Raw genomic sequence first — 16,868 nt, forward strand, 5'->3', positions numbered from 1 at the left:
AAGTTGTATTTCTGAAGGTACATGACATGGGCTCAATAGCTAATGGGCTGAACTGATCACACTAGACTGGAGACAAAACACCAGGGTATGAAACTCCAAAATATTTCAGCAAGACTACAGGACTGGCTAGCTGAAATACTTGCCAGCCCTGACCAAAACCTGCCTGCCCACTATAATCATATGTTTCTCAGGATAATTTAATTAAAACTTTAAATCGAATTCATTGAACATGACGTAATGCAAGAAAAGAAATAGCAAACACTTTTTAGGTTAGATTTGTATTTAATATCCTAGAATACATTATGTAAATAATGCTTATCATCCGGAAATATTTAGAATATTTTTACATATGAAATATAACCCGACCGTCGGGCAGGGGGATTTGAAAATCTGGCAGCCCGAGTTGAAATCAACCCGTCTCGGACGGTCGGGCAGGCAGGTATTTCGAACACTGATAACACACTGGATTTTCGAAGGCAAGAGGATCCAACATTCTGCCAAACAACAGGCTATTCAATGCTTCGTTAAATTCATTACATCACAACACCATCAAATCAAACAGCACTTCCACATTTGGTCACATAGATTGGCTAGTTAACAACTTTCACATTGGAATGAATGGACATGTCTCAATTTAAGTGTTCAAACAGGTTGGAATGTTTTTCTTAATGACCTTCACCTTCAGTATGACAAGAACAATGAGAAGCAGAGATTACAGGATGCAGACAAACATGTGGATGACATTCCAACCATTGTTTTCTAAGATCTTCAACTCTATAAATGCATAAGGACATATATTAGGAAATATACAATCAAAAGTAACCATGGCAGCATGGATAAAGTTGGTTGGTTGGTTGTTTAACGCCGCACTCAGCAATATTCCAGCTATATGACAGCGGTCTGTAAATTATCGAGTCTGGACCAGACAATCCAGTGATTGATATCATGAGCATCCATGAACGCAATTGGGATCGATGACATGCATCAACCAAAATCAGTGAACATGAATGAAGAGAATCAGGATAGCTTACTCATAAACTACCATCATGTTCCTAATCAACAGCTAATCACTAATCACATTCACACTTAAACTCTAGTTCCTTTTAGCATCTACACCATGCCAAAAGGACTACATCATTGAGATGATCTATCAGCAGTTACATCATTAAACTAATTAATGATTCAGTTGAAAAGAAAACAACCAACTTAATATGTCTGTCTATCTAATCAGTTTGATTTTTTTTCGTGTAGTCTTGTATCACTAAAATGATTATTATCTTATTGACACTGATTTGTCAAAACAAATGAAAACTGACAATGTTTTTACACTCAGCCTTGGAGATATATCATGAAAGTAGGCACATGAGGCAGGTGTGATCACCGTGGCAACAAGGAGGTATCACCATGACGACAGCAATACAAAGGACGCACACTAACTTGGAACAGTAAATCCCATCTCCTCGAGAATACTCTTCGGTTCTTCAGTTTCCTGTCGGGAACGGAGAGACAGAAATGAGCGACAAAACACGCCAAATCAAAATAAAGCACAAAGCACATTAAACTAGATCCCTAGAAATGATAATGCATTAAGTCAAAGCAAATGGATGATAGTATTTGAATTTCAACTTTGTCAAGTACTACTACTAGAACACTCATGCTGATGAATTCTGAAATACTGAAAAGTTAAGCCTTAATATATTTCAATAACTGGAAATTATATAAAAGAGTATAGATCTTAACAAAAACAGCTTACTCTAGTTCAACTGGTCAACAAATTATCTTGGGACATCAAGGTTTCTCCACAGTCATGACAGTTTGATATACAGACAAACATGCAGATTTCATGCACTCCAGCATAAAGCACAAGAGACAATAAAGACAGGGGCAAAGCATTGCTCATTTCAAATCTCTCCATTCCTCAGACAGGGCATTACTATATACTGATGTGGTATGGTATTGACATGCTAAGTCCACCTGGTTAGTAACCCATGCAGTTGTTAGTACACAGGGGCATGCTCTGGTTGTGTATGTGTGTGATATGAAAGATCAGGGATGCTGGGGTGTTATAAATCAGATATATCCTGCTTTTGGTCACATGTATTCCAACTGTGTACAACATGTACATCACATGTGTCCAGCTTCATGTCACATGTGTCCTGCTGAATGTCACATGTGTCCTGCTTCATGTCACATGTCTCCTGCTGCATGTCGCGTGTGTCAGGCTTCATGTTACGTGTCCAGCTTCAAGTCACCTGCCCTGCTTCATGTCACATAAACCATAGTCACATGTGTCAGGCTTCATGTCACATGTGTCCAGCTTCATGTCACATGTGTCCTGCTTCATGTCACATGTGTCCAGCTTCATGTCACATGTCTCCTGCTGCATGTCACGTGTGTCCAGCTTCATGTCACGTGTGTCCAGCTTCAAGTCATGTGTCCTGCTTCATGTCACATAAACCATAGTCACATGTGTCCAGCTTCAAGTCACATGTCTCCTGCTGCATGTCACATGTGTCCTGCTTCATGTCACATAAACCATAGTCACATGTGTCCAGCTTCAAGTCACATGTCTCCTGCTGCATGTCACATGTGTCCTGCTTCAAGTCACATGTGTCCAGCTTCAAATCACATGTGTCCAGCTTCAAGTCACATGTGTCCAGCTTCAAGTCACATGTGTCCAGCTTCAAGTCACATGTGTCCAGCTTTATGTCACATTAACCATAGCTGTGGATGACATGTATTTCAGGGTTTTGTCACAGACAATCAGGCTGGCATACATGTGAAGGGTGGCAGATATCTGTGTATGTGGTTCTGAATTCATGGGAACGTAGGATTTCAAAAAAGCCCCACTGAATATCGTAACACAGACAATATTTGGGGGTCCACAATGACTTAGTTACATAAACTTGCATACATCTAGTGATGGGATTACCTAAACCATTAAGTTGAATCAATTCTGAAATGCAAACAACAGATTGACAGACCTTGACGTTTATCTACCTTCTCATATGCATGATATGTGAAAATTCAAATAAACCTTTTTCAGACAGCATGTCAAGTCACTCAACAGTAACCTCACAACTAATACTTGACAGTGTCACTAATTAAATATATATGCATCAATAAAAATATAAGCTTTCAGCTCCAACAGGCCTCTTCATACCATACATAACAAATATTGCGTTGACATTTTTCCAATGAATAAACATAATTTTGACAAAAAGCTCTTAGAAAATAAGGAATACAGGTTCATTAAACTGTTATGCAAAAAATTAAATTCTAGAGAATGAAGCGTCAAGATTATCTCAGTTAATCCCTTGGTAGCCAAAATGCCTCACTAATCTACATAGTTATTGAAAAGCTCAGTGAATTGTAGATTAATATCCAGCCATGGCAAGTACGACAACTTCAGAACAGTATAAAATATCAAAGCCAGAGTGTAGTAAGTCTTGATTATCTGTAAAAAGGGAAAAGAGTGATGACACCGATAGGAATGAACCAAACACAGTTCTGAAGAATGGGGAAGTGATGCATATGTTAAGACTGAACTGTTGACACCATGACGTCATTATCACTCACATCATCAGTTGTCAGGGGTAACGCAGCAGCCAAGAAGGTTCCGAGTTCCTCCATTCTTCCTATGCAGGAGTAATGCCCAACATTGCAGATATTATACATTCAGAATCCTCCTCAAATGTCCAGTGTATAATATCTTAACAAAATGGAAATGTAATACACTGAACAATCAAGGCAGATTCAGAATATTTCAGAAGCTGTTGTGTCAGATCATTTGATATCATCTCAAAAACTGACATGATATCGGTGAAAATCTTCCTCACATTAAGCTGCAACATCAGATTTACATTTGTTTTTTTGGATCTAAGTATTTTTGGAATATTCTAACACAGAAATATCTTTTGTCCCTTATTTCACAGACTGCAAACATTAACCATGTCCACACACCCTCATTCGTTGACATGCACTATTGATCACAAGAGACCAACAGACTGGTTTCAGGCAGTGCTTGCACTGCTTCACTTTGTGTGAAAACTTTAAAGATGGATTCTTTCATGACCTATTTTGTCAACTTTTGATATCACACAGGACAGCAAATTAAATTAATAATTTGGAATGTTTTCCCATTAAAACAACTGTAAATCTGACTTTGCAACATTATTGCACAAGCGAGCAATTATTTTCATTTGAAATTTCTATTGAGAAAAGCAAAGATCTCCCACTCTGAGACTATCCAGCCTTTCCCAATATCTTCCTTAAAGAAACACACAACACATAGATACATACAGAAGTTTATTATGCTAAATTGTCCATACAAATTTACAAGCATGAGTTCATACTGACAGTGACTTGTTCAGTGATAAGCATTCTGTTTGTGCACTCACTTTGATTTCATCCTTATTTACTCCGAGAATAACATAAACCACCTGACAAAATTTAATACGTGAAGGTTCTGATCAATATAATCTGAAAGGGCTTACTTGCACCTAAAGAAGGAAATCATAAGCTGAATGTTCAAAAGAGACTTAAGTTCATAACATTTCAGTTAAACTGGCATTTTTGCAAATACTTGTGAACTGTTATCAGTTATTTTAACCAGTTCATGACATGACTGAAACAGGCTCTAATTGTCCAGAACAACACCCTACAGAATAGACGACACAATTTGACTTGAGATCAACATGATCAAGGTAGAGAAAGTATTATCTTTGTATCTCAGTGACATAAGACTCATGTTATCTTAATGGATATACAACGATACCGGGTACTAGCTAGTTTGGAAGCCTGTGAATTGAACCGTCTGCTTACATAGTTACAACATCCTATATTACCAGATGTGTCATAAATCCTATTGCCATTTATGAGATCTGCACACCCTACCATACAGTGCAACACACTAAACAAAATCCAACAATGCTGCTACGTAATTCACAACCTAAGCTTGTAAATGAATACCGTCATATCCCCAAACATAAAACTTGCCAACGTGCATGGAAAATAATGTCAACGTTTGTGTTAGAAATGTTCATCATTTCGTCATGGAATTCAGTGCATCTAGTAAAAAAAATTAAACATATGTATGTTAAATACAAAACAACCATTTGACTGTAAACTGACGTAGACGGCGTCCAATACACGAAATAGCAGTGGTCATGAGTGTCATGTGATTGGGTCATGTGATCACATCTGATGGTCACATGACTAGGAAGCAAATCTGTGAGCAATCATCCTAATCCGTGATCTTCGAAGAATCCTTGTGGGGTCTCCTCCTGAGAAAGGAGTTTGGATTTGTTAAGTATCCATGGCAACAGAAATAATTATCTAACTAAACTAAGCCCTGTCTTGAGGAATGAGAGTGAGGATGACTTGCTTGTCATTGTCAGAACTTTGTTGTCTCTCCAATCCAAACCAGAGGAAGGAAACTGATCAGAAACATCAGCAAAAGACATTATTTCTAAATATCTGCAAGTTTAGACACGTTTTACCTGGAGACATTTCTGAACATGGCATTATAGCTACAGTTAGGGCTGTCATAATGCATACTTTCGTGATATGATACAGATTTTGAAAGTTAGGTTGCAATCCAAAACACATAAAAACTCAACACTTCTCTAATTAAGTAACCATAAGCATACCAGTCATCATATATGGTAAGCAATCCTGACATGTACCATATTCGACGTAATAAGCGCCCCGTTCTAATAAGCGCCCAGGGCGATATTTGCTGATACATTGGCTAGAGAACAATCCCAATTAGCACCCCTTCCGATTGATCAATGTACACAAGACTTATTCATTCGTGTATAATAAGCACTCGTTTGATATATGCACCCTTAATTATGGGCAGTTAAATTCTCGAAAATATATCTATCGTGTAGAATACGCACAGAATCTTCTTTTATATCATTTCAGGCTGTCAGTATAAACCTCAAAATTAACAATCTTTCAACAGTTGTTCAACCCTGTTTTTTATCTCAACAAAATTATATTCTAATAAGAGCCCCCTATTTCTAATTTTGAGAGCTCCCTTGGTGCTTATTACGTCGAATATGGTACCCACATATCTTGTACTGATGCATGACTTCACCACACAATGCTTGTATGACAAAGTATACTTCATTGAGTCATCACAGCCCTAACTACAGTGTGTTACACTGACTGCTGCATTCCCAGCTCCAGCCTTGGAAGACATATTCAAAGTTCTAACAGTGACAGGCACGGCCTGAAACAAAACAAACAGGTGCTTCTCTAACCAGCCTACCTAGGGGTCACCATCACCATGACTACCAGAAGACAAGGTCAAAGAGCACTGACCATACACACAACATAGAAAGTAAACAGACTTAACTACTTAACCATACGGTACATGACAACAAGATACTCTACTATGATCAGCTGATAATGTACTGGCACAATGTCAAACACTTTAACTTTTATGTCTTTCACAGATATAATATTACATGATTGCTTTGTCATCCATATATAGTTTTTATGGTAAGTGAATTACGTAAGTGTACAGTGTTTAGTAAGTGTACATATTCTAGTTATACAAGGAGATTAGTCACATATCCCTTGCCAGTTTTGTTCTTCAGACGCATTTCTTTATATATTATCTGACAAAGTTATGAGGGCAGGAAGACCAGAAACTTATTTATCTTATTATTTGTCAATGCTATTGTCGCCATGTCAATAAAACATACTCTCTGAAATTCATATTTTTCAAAAGAACATCTCAGCAAAAGAGCAATTTTCTAGTTTTCAAGGTAAGTGTGACTAGGAAGTGAATGGACTGATTGACAGAGCACGGATAAAGATATGTAGGATATTATAATTAAAATGTACCGCAGATGTTGATATGATATATAATGCATTAGTTCTACATATATCTGATGACAGGTTGGTAGATATAATACATCTACTGTTGGGTCTGTTACTGTGGTTCTCTATCAGATATGTTATATATATATATATATATATATATACTCCACCTTATGTGTGGTCGTGCATATCAGTACATAGTAAACCATAGTGTGAAAGAAAATGCCAATTCAGTTGTTATATATCCCATCTTTTAAAGTTTTACTGTCTACATTTTTTGCTGGCCAGACCAATTTGGTTTCTTGCTTCAGATATTTCTTAACCTCTCAGCCAATATGAGTCGACAAAATACAGTAATCACAGAATTAACCACACTGCTCTAATAAGCAACCCCTGACAAACTTCTGGACTAATCCTTACCAACTACGAGACCATTCTGTAAGAAATCTCGTCATAGTTGCACACCAACCAACTTCCAGACGAATTCGTAACTACTGTAAGTAATCTCTTCATAATTGCCCAATGACCAACTACAAGACCAATCTGTATGTAATCTCTTCATATCACCCCGACCCAACTTCCACACCAATCTGTATGTAATCTCTTCATATCGCCCCCGACCCAACTCAGGAATACATTGTCCACAATAACAATGGAAAAAAAAGCTTACACTGTCAGTGAGGTTGTCAGGACTTGGAGCAAATTTGAAAGTATTTTAGTAAATCACACCATGCAAACTACAGAGGGAGGACAGACCGAACTGACGTGGTCACAGACCGTTACCACTTTTGTGGAACATGAGTGAGCGAGTGAGTGAGTGAGTGAGTGAGCGAGTTTGGGTTAACGCCGCTTTTAACAGTATTCCAGTTATACCGTGGCATGTCAGCTTAATGTGGGAGGAAAGCCCAAAGTGATGCAGGCCTCAGACATTTACCACATCGGTGAAACCCACAAGCACGGGTATGATGCTGACAAACCTAGAAACATAATCAGGGCGAACCGGGATTCAAACCCACAATCAAAGGTTTCTGGCGTGCCCAAGGGATGTGGAACATGAGAGTTCAGGTGTGGTCTTGATTGACCAAGAATCATAACTGGGATATTTTGGATTCCAACCCATTACTATCAGACTATAGTACTAGCAGTAGATGAAGGATGCTATTCTGGTAAATCTTCACAATCAGTTGGGATGCATGAGATCAATAGGTCAATTATGATGTGTAAGAATATTAAGGATATGAGTTTGAAAATGTTAGTGTATTCTACAATACATGTCCAGCTCTGAACAAACAGAGGACTTGATACATTTACAGGGATAATTCTAGGGTGGGGCCTTGTGCTTTTAGCGCCTAAATTTTCAAATACAATGGGGCATTTTAACATTATTCTGTATGGGCGTACCTCTGGAATATTTGAAAATTTTCACATAAAGGGCCCATGTCAGAAACTTCCTAGAGCGAATCCTGCATTTAATAATATAAGAGTAGAGATCATATTAACTTCAAATTTAAAGTTCTAGCTGTAGATAAAGATGTTTTTACATTAATGCCATACTCATAAATTACCTAACCTTACTCCTAGAATGCAGTGGAAGACTCAAACTTAGCATATTTTTAATTTACTTTTGAAATATTAAAGTAGCTTTGCACACGTTGCAATTCTGGTCTGGTCTTGTTACCATAATATTGACACCACAACTTTTCCTAAGCCTAATGTGACCATAAAAGAAGATAACAATTTGTGAAGTGAACAGATCCCACTCAGCCATCCGATTCCCCCCAGTCGTATTCAGATAGAAGATGGTGCTTAAATTTATATAGCGTAACTTGTAGCCATGATAGACAGAACAGCATTCACATTAGAGGAAGATGCACGACCGATATGGAAATCAGTGACAAACACAACAGAACACTTCCAAACACATTCACACAGAATGCAAACTGTTGGCCCATTCGGTGACTGAGAGATAGTATGCACTAGACTGGCTAATAACGTAGAAGTGGTAGTCATTCCAACATTCTCAAAGCAAGAGATCACACATCGGTAAACAACTGTTGTCATCCATGGCAAGCTGTTCATTTCACTTGTCAGTGTCACAAACATTACAGTTTTATGTATTGCAGGGGATATATTCAGGAATTACTTCATTTAATACCTGTGGAAGGATCACCGGGACAAATAATGGACCATGAATTATAAATTATTTTAACACGTAGTATATGTGAAATGATACACCATATGATAAAATAACATTGAGGAGCTACAGGAAAGTTTTTCATTTTTCATGCCACACATATTGTATTCGACGTAATAAGCGCCCCGCTCTAATAAGCGCCCACTGCGTTATTTGCTAATATATTGGCCAGTGAACAATCCCAGGTAGCACCCTTTCCGATTGATCAGTGAACACAAGACTTATCTATTCGTGTGTAATACGCACTCGTTTGTTATATGGGCAATTAAATTCTCGAAAATATATCTATCGTGTATAATACACACATATTCTTCTTTTATATCATTTCAGGCTGACCACAAAACTTACAATCTTTCAACCTCGTTTTTAATCTCACCAAAATTATATTCTAATAAGAGCCCCCTATTTCTAATTTTGAGAGCGCCCTGGGCACTTATTACATCGAATACCGTATTTAAATACATGATACATATTACATGACTTTGAATTCCCCAATTACAAGATCCACAAAGAAACACAGGAACAGTTTAAACCCAACTCTATTCCATGTCTTATTTACACGAGTATGGCTCAGTCGCTGATGATAAGCTGTGATGGATATTTTTATTTCCAAAGTTTGGGATGAAAGAGACGTTCATCAATGTTAATCAATCTTGTTGATTCTCCCAATTGTTCTGTTCTGTGAAGTGACAAATTACTTTGAAATCATGATAATTGCAGACATTGAACAATTATTTTAACACAAAATTGTGGTCTATTTTATTAACAGCCTCTAACTCTAACATCCAATTGTTTTTGTGAATCCTCAAGCATGTCAAGACCCTGAAGAGTATGGCAAGTTTTTCAATCCAGATGTAACCATGGTAACATATGGTAACAAATATCACATATAAACAATATGTCACAAGAATGGGATTTTGTTTCTTTTGTAATTAGAAGGCAGTTAGCAAACATTCATTACTGAATTTAAAATTCCGTTTTGTTTGTTATTCACGAATGCCTTACTTGCGATATTAACAAGATATGGGTAAGATGAGGCAGGTTACGTAATACAATAACTTAAGGCGGACGATCTTTTCGCGAACTTAATCCTCGGACATCTGATGTGTCAAACAATATAACATTACAGGAGCTAGGACAAATTGGGTAGCCTAAGAAACAGTAACTCTTACTAAAACCACTTCAGTAACGACTGTAGTTCCATCTACACACCTGTGTCAGTTAGTGACATTGACATGTGAAACAAAAGCCTGCCATGACAAGGGAGACAACTACGACATGAATCTCCGAAGCCTGTCGACTGAGCAGCGCTGCGATGAGGATTAAGGGCTAACCTGTGAAGTGGATTATGTTAATCCATATTCTTTAAGCGCAGTTTCTATCGCTTCGTCCTTCAAATCAAAACAACCATTAACATTCAATGGATATATATGAGAGTAGGGATAGACATTTAGGAAAAGATGAAATAGTCCTCTTATAGAGGCCATTAAAGTGTTCTGGATACTGCAAAACAAGTAGAATACAAGACTTACACTTACAGGATTATAAATCATCCATCTCCTCACATAAACAAATACTCTTCTATATGAGGGGAAATGTAAACGAAAATCTCATGCATGGATTCAGAACGTTTCATCAAAAGGTTACATTGCTGCATCTATTAGACAATATGTGCACGTGTAATATAAAAATCGAAGTTAGTATATCTGTTTTCACACTTGTGGCATGCTACGTAAACAACCAAAAGTGCACTAATAGTTCAACCATGTTTAGAAGAAAGCCACTTCAAAGTTCCAAACTGATACCATACTTACTACAAATTTGAACACTCAAAAATGCATAACAAAAGAAATTTAAAATCAAATATAAAAGACTTTACTTTGGACATTGCTGGTATGGTCAAATTTCTCCTTAAATTGTCACATGACAGTAACCATGGCAACTGTTCACCATATTCATCAGCTTATGATTTACAATCGTTATTGTTAACTCTTCAAAACTGTAAAGTAAACTGAACATTCCAAAAGAAATGAAAATGTGCAAATAACATTCATCACAGGAAAACATGATGAAGATGAGAAATGACGTCAGTCATCAAAGGAATCAAAGTAAAGAAGAAATAGGATAAACAAAAGGAAACCACGTTTGTTCCGGATAGTTCCAATCTGAAAAGTTCAAACTCCTCTCAACATGCTAAAAGTGCTTAAACAAAACAGCCGTAGCTTTTCCCAGCATGCTCTGGGTCCGAGGATAGACGATGCTGAAACTAACAGCTTGTGTTTCTTATGTAACCATGACAACAAACCTTCCAGTGCATTGTGGGTACTCTAATTATAGATGGTGACATGATGCGGCTTGCTTAACATGTTTGACAAGACAGTTCCTTAACATACATGCAGTTAGAATGTGTTGGTTAGTATTCATCTAAATTAAGTTAGCAGAACACGAAGCATCAATTCCAAGGTTAATAACGATGAACCCTTGCCACGCTACGAAAAACAAATGCAGTATCTTGCTTTCATACGTAAGAAAAGTATTTAGACAATGACAAGGATGTTTCTGATTCAATGACTTTCTTAACAGGAACGAACATGATCAAGAAGTAGTCTGAAATTAAGTTTGGTAAAAGTCTCATCATGTTATGTTTAACCCCATCTAAATATTTCTTTCATTTAGATTTTTTTGCAAGTAGAAAATGCAATTATTCCAGTAGAAAGGAGAAAAGGTGAAGAGAGTTCAGGTCGGACATGCCTCAAAGCTCTAAGATAAAGCAAGAACAAACATGTTTTAGTGTCAACATACAATACACCAATGTCCACAGGAGGCAGGAAACAGACTTAACCAGGACCCATAAGAACACTTAATACCAGCGTTTGAAATACCTGCCTGCCCGACCGTCCGAGACGGGTTGATTTCACCTCGGGCTAACAGATTTTCAAATCCCCCTGCCCGACGGTCGGGTTATATTTCATAGGTGAAAATATTCTTAATATTTCGCGATGATAAGCATTAATTAACATGGAAAGATGAATGATAAAATGAAACCAAAAAGAAACCCCGTTAGCTTTTAGACAACCTAACATTAGCAATGCGCTTATGTTACAAGCAATCAGTTTTCATATTTTAAATTTAATTATCCTGAGAAACATATGATTATAGTGGGCAGGCAGGTTTTGGTCAGGGCTGGCAAGTATTTCAGCTAGCCAGTCCTGTGCTCTGGCTGAAATTTTTGGGAGTTTCATACCCTGTTAATACAGTGATAAACGTTTGTATCATGTCTCGCAAACAATCTCTCTTGATCTTATAAATAACCCTTACAACATAAGACCAGCATCACTGCTTTTCCTAAAAACTTAACAAAATGTAATAAAAATCCATTTGTGTTTTGAAAAATAGTTCTTTACAATTAAAAATAACATTAACTGGTAGTAATATACCTCCTAGATCCATCATGCTCTACTATGATTCAGGAACTGCTTCATTTGTGTTTCCATCCTCAGATGGACATGGGTATACTGTGATTGTGACTGGAGACATTCAAGTACCCTGCAAGATAGTCTCACCTCTTGTAACAGGTCCTGTGCAGCTATGGCCTTGAGTACATTCTTCTTGCTCGTTTCTTGCACCTCCCCGCCCAGTAGGAACTCGTCTAACATGAAGTAAGCCTTCTCGAAGTTGAAGATAATGTCTAGCTCACAGACCTGAGGAGCAAAGGTGGACATAATATACTACTCCAGTTTTGGTAGGGATATTTTTATTTTTTTTCAAGATACACAAAACTGATTCTCATAAGAGTGAGAGAGTGAGTGAGTTGGGTTTTACGCTGCTTTTAACAGTATTCCAGTTATATCACGGCATGTCAGCTTAATGTGGGAGGAAAGCCGGAAGTGATGCAGGTCTCAGACGTTTACCACTTCGGTGAAACCCACGAGCACGGGTATGGTGCTGACAAACCTAGAAACATAATCAGGGCGAACCGGGATTCGAACCCACAAGCATAGGTTTCTGGCGTGTCTAAGGGACGCAACTCTGCACAGTGAATCGCGGCGCCTCAGACGACTGGGCCACCCGTGCCCCCAATTCTCATAAGATGTAAGTGTATATTTAAAAAGAATGTCATATGCTTATCTCTATCAAGAGTAGAAAAGTATTTTGTTTGTTGTTTAATACCACATTTGTTTGTTTGTTTGTTGTTTAATGCAATATTCCAGCTGTATGACAACTGTCTGTAAATAATCGAGTCTGGACCAGATCCAGTGATTGATATCATGAGCATCGATCCACGCAATTGGGATCAATGACATGCATCAACCAAGTCAGCGAGCTGACCACCTGATCCCATTAGTCGCTTCTTATGACAAGCACAGTCGCCCTTTACGGCAAGCATGGGTTGCAGAACACCTATTCTATCCGATCTACACCACATTCAGCAATATTACAGCTATATGAGTGCAGCCTGTTAATAATGTAGTCTGAACCAGACATTCCAGTGACTGATATTGTGAACACCGATCTATGCCGTCAGGGTAAGATGAGGCCCTATCAGCCAAGTCACTGAGGTTGACCCCCCCCCCCCCCCCCCCCCCCCCACGATCCAAGTCGCCTCTTATGACCAGCACCGGTTCCTGGGGACTATTTCAAACCCGGAATCCCCACAGGGGGAAGGACATAATAAGTTGGAGTGAATGTTTTCTAATTAACAAGATCAAATGCCCAAATTAAATTAAGTCAGCCTGTAAGAATTCCACAGGGCTCACTATGTCACAAAGAGATCTTTGTGCCATGATTGTCAGAATAAACATGATTAAGTTTGGGAGTAAAGCTGCTTAAGACCTATTTGTGGAAAGATACGCAGATCACTCATGGTTAATACATGTTTCCCACATTTGACTCTTATGACATGAAGAACTGGGGGACCTAGCTATAACCCTGGAATCCAAACTTCACTTTTGATTTCACAAACATCTACTCTAGAATGTTGCATTACCTAATAACATAATGCTTTCTATCACATGTTTAAGTGGCATTCAGAAGCTGTAGTTTGTAGTTTAACGCCACACTCAGCAATTTTCCAGCTATATTACTGCAGTCTGTAAATTGAGTCTGGACCAGACAATCCAGTGATTGACATCATGAGCATTGATCTATGCAATTGGGATGCAATGACATGCAATCACACAAGTCAGCAAGCCTGATCAAATGATCTCATTCGTCACCTCTTACTTCAAGCTTGGGTTGCTGAAGACCAATTCTAGCTCAGATCTTCATGAGGTAAAAGCTGTTGCTTTAAGAAAAATAGTATATAACATTTATGGAAATTACTCACACTTCCGAAGTATTTATCCAATAGTTCAACATATCTGTGGATGATTTCTAATGTAAGCAGCTCATTATCCTCAGGTTCGATAGCACAGCAGAAGTACAAACTGGCGTATCTGCAGACAAAATAAAATGATAGTGTGTCATTTATGACAATTCATTGACCTACATTTTTCAAAATTTAGCATGAACATGTAACTATGTCAAAGGGTCCATGTTATTACACCAATGTTGTAGGTTTGAGACTTGGTGAGTGAGTGAGTGAGTATGGTTTTTCGCAGTTTTTAGCAATATCCCAGCAACATCACGGCAGGGGACACCAGAAATGAGCTTCACACATTGTACCCATGTCGGGAATCAAACCCAGGTCTTCGGCGTGATGAGCGAACGCTTTAACCACTAGGCTACCCGACCGCCCCTTGAGACTTGGTGAGTCTCTTGATTTAAATACGATAGCAGCAAACTTCATCAAGTTCATGACATGAAGTATACAGAAATATGTTCTATATTTAGTATACGAGTCTTAGCCCTAATTCACATACTTTAACGAAGGCTTACGACCAGATTTCAAGGCGTTCGTAAATTTCAGTGGCACACTCAAATTACTGGGTGTTCGTCGTATCGACCACTGCTGTCTTGTACCATCACTGTACCATCACATAATTTTGTAAATGTATTCAATTGCTGAGGAAAATCATACAAATTATAACTGAATTTCCTGAATTTCCTGAACCTGTGGGAGTCACTACTTGGGGAAACTGTGTTGTGTTGGTTAAGCATGTAGACCTGAGAAAACTGGCTAACAATAACTTCATGACAGGGAAATTGTGTCCTTGTTTAGCAATGTTACATATAGATCAGACAACAGAAAATAAAGCTTGACCTTTTATAAACAATTTTAAGATCTTTCCATTCAAGAAAGCTGCACATCTTTGGTTTCCTGGCTAAGACCATTGTGACTAATTCTCGTGTGATCTTCTTCTTCGTCTTGTCTGTGTTGGCAACATACCACTTCTGTAGCCGGAGTTTGCCTTGCCGGCTAAACAGAAGCATAAACTGCATCTGAAATTAAAGAAATAACAACATAAACGACCAACATTACATTGCTTCTAAGTGGAATGATAAAGTACTACTTTACTAGGCATTTCTTAGAGTGAGCGAGTGAGTGAGTATGGTTTTACGCCGCTTTTAGCAATATTCCAGCTATATCACGGCAGAGGACCCCAGAAATGGGCTTCACACATTGTACCCATGCCGGGAATCGAACCCGGATCTTCAGCGTGACGAGTGAACGCTTTAACCAGTAGGCTACCCGACCACCCCGCATTTCTTAGAAGCTGACGGATGACAAAGTAGATACAACTTATCAATAACAACTTCTTTGATATACTATGTCAAGCAAGACTTCATGAGTGACACCCTCCAATCAAAGTTTGTGGAACGTAGAAAACGTATGTGAAGGACTTAGAGTATATCATGTGAAGCCAAAGAACACCTATTTGAAACCCAGCTCAACATTGATGTTAAATAACTCCATTTGGATTGAATAATTTCAGTATATTGTAAACTGTAAATGACAAAGGTATGGCATGGGGTGTAGGAATAACCATGATAAACGTCCGGGACTGTCCTGTCATGACTGTCTGGGAAAACACACATCTGAATTACAACATTATCATTTCAATGTTCAACTTCAAAAAAGAGTTATGGTAATTAAAATATATAAAACTTCCCAAAGGACTGAAATGAATAATAGCTCCTAGCTCAGGGGTGAATGTTCACTATATTTTAACTATATTTCTGTGTGACAACCACAATATGATTATCAGATAATGACAAGATAAAACATCAAGGTTTCTATTAATCATGTTCATAGGGACTGTAAGACCTAATAGCTTCATATTCCACCCAGGCTGTCGAAATTAAATGGAGCAATTTCACTTCAAACCCTGACAGTCTCGAACGATAATGTTATACAACTGTTTGATTGGCATCCTAGAAGTTGGTGAGTAAATATGAAAACGTACAATTTTATGGATAACAAGTTGTACGTTTTCTGATATTATATCAGTACTACCCTATGGGATCAATACCGGAACACCATAAATGTCACCATCTAGAAAACATTCTTACCTTCAACTTATTTACGTATTTGCTTTGTGGGTATACACCAACAAAAAAAACCTTTAATTTTTAATTGCAATGAAATGAATTGATACATGGGCGTGGCAATATGTATAAAATATGTTTAGGGTTGGAATGGCCTCATAAAATAGCACATGATTATTTCAACTTCTTCTCAGTTCAAAATTAGATAAATATTAATACGACAAAGACAGATATATAACTATTGTTTAAACTAGTGTTCTCACCATTTTTGAAAATCTGTTCTGGGCTTATATACGAAGAAAAATACAAAGACAAATATCACATTTTGCACAGCTTCCAGCTCATTATTCAGGATGTGTTACACGTCATCAATTGTGTGAAAATTGAAATTACGAAACAAACCAAAAAAACG

General features: G+C 37.9%; 1 protein-coding gene across 4 annotated transcripts; it reads right to left on the reverse strand.

Moving 5' to 3' along the window:
- Window positions 1-329: 329 nt before the first annotated feature.
- On the reverse strand, window positions 330-16,864 carry LOC124120884 (AP-1 complex subunit sigma-2). Of its 4 annotated transcripts, none has more exons than XM_046483785.2 (6): window positions 16,720-16,864; window positions 15,231-15,409; window positions 14,355-14,463; window positions 12,592-12,729; window positions 10,363-10,419; window positions 330-1,489 (listed from the first exon to the last, which is right to left on the reverse strand). In XM_046483785.2, the coding sequence occupies exons 1-5, from the start codon at window positions 16,720-16,722 to the stop codon at window positions 10,375-10,377; spliced, it is 474 nt and encodes a 157-aa protein (XP_046339741.1). In that variant the 5' UTR covers window positions 16,723-16,864; the 3' UTR covers window positions 330-1,489; window positions 10,363-10,374. The 4 variants fall into 4 exon arrangements, with proteins under 4 accessions (XP_046339741.1, XP_046339739.1, XP_048246465.1 ...); XM_048390508.1 differs by lacking the exon at window positions 330-1,489 and adding an exon at window positions 4,296-5,285; XM_046483783.2 differs by lacking the exon at window positions 10,363-10,419 and having other exon boundaries at window positions 16,720-16,863.
- Window positions 16,865-16,868: the final 4 nt, after the last annotated feature.

This window comes from Haliotis rufescens, unplaced genomic scaffold (assembly GCF_023055435.1).
Source record: "Haliotis rufescens isolate VD_foot unplaced genomic scaffold, xgHalRufe1.0.p SCAF_9, whole genome shotgun sequence".
NCBI classification, from domain to species: domain Eukaryota; kingdom Metazoa; phylum Mollusca; class Gastropoda; order Lepetellida; family Haliotidae; genus Haliotis; species Haliotis rufescens.

Excerpts from the sequence above, each read along its gene's own strand:
- LOC124120884 (XM_046483783.2), bottom strand. Across the intron at positions 12,730-14,354 it reads TGGATAAATACTTCGGAAGT|GTCTGTGAGCTAGACATTAT; the intron begins GTGAGTAATTTC and ends TTTGCTCCTCAG. Across the intron at positions 1,490-12,591 it reads CACAGGACCTGTTACAAGAG|GAAACTGAAGAACCGAAGAG; the intron begins GTGAGACTATCT and ends CGTTCCCGACAG.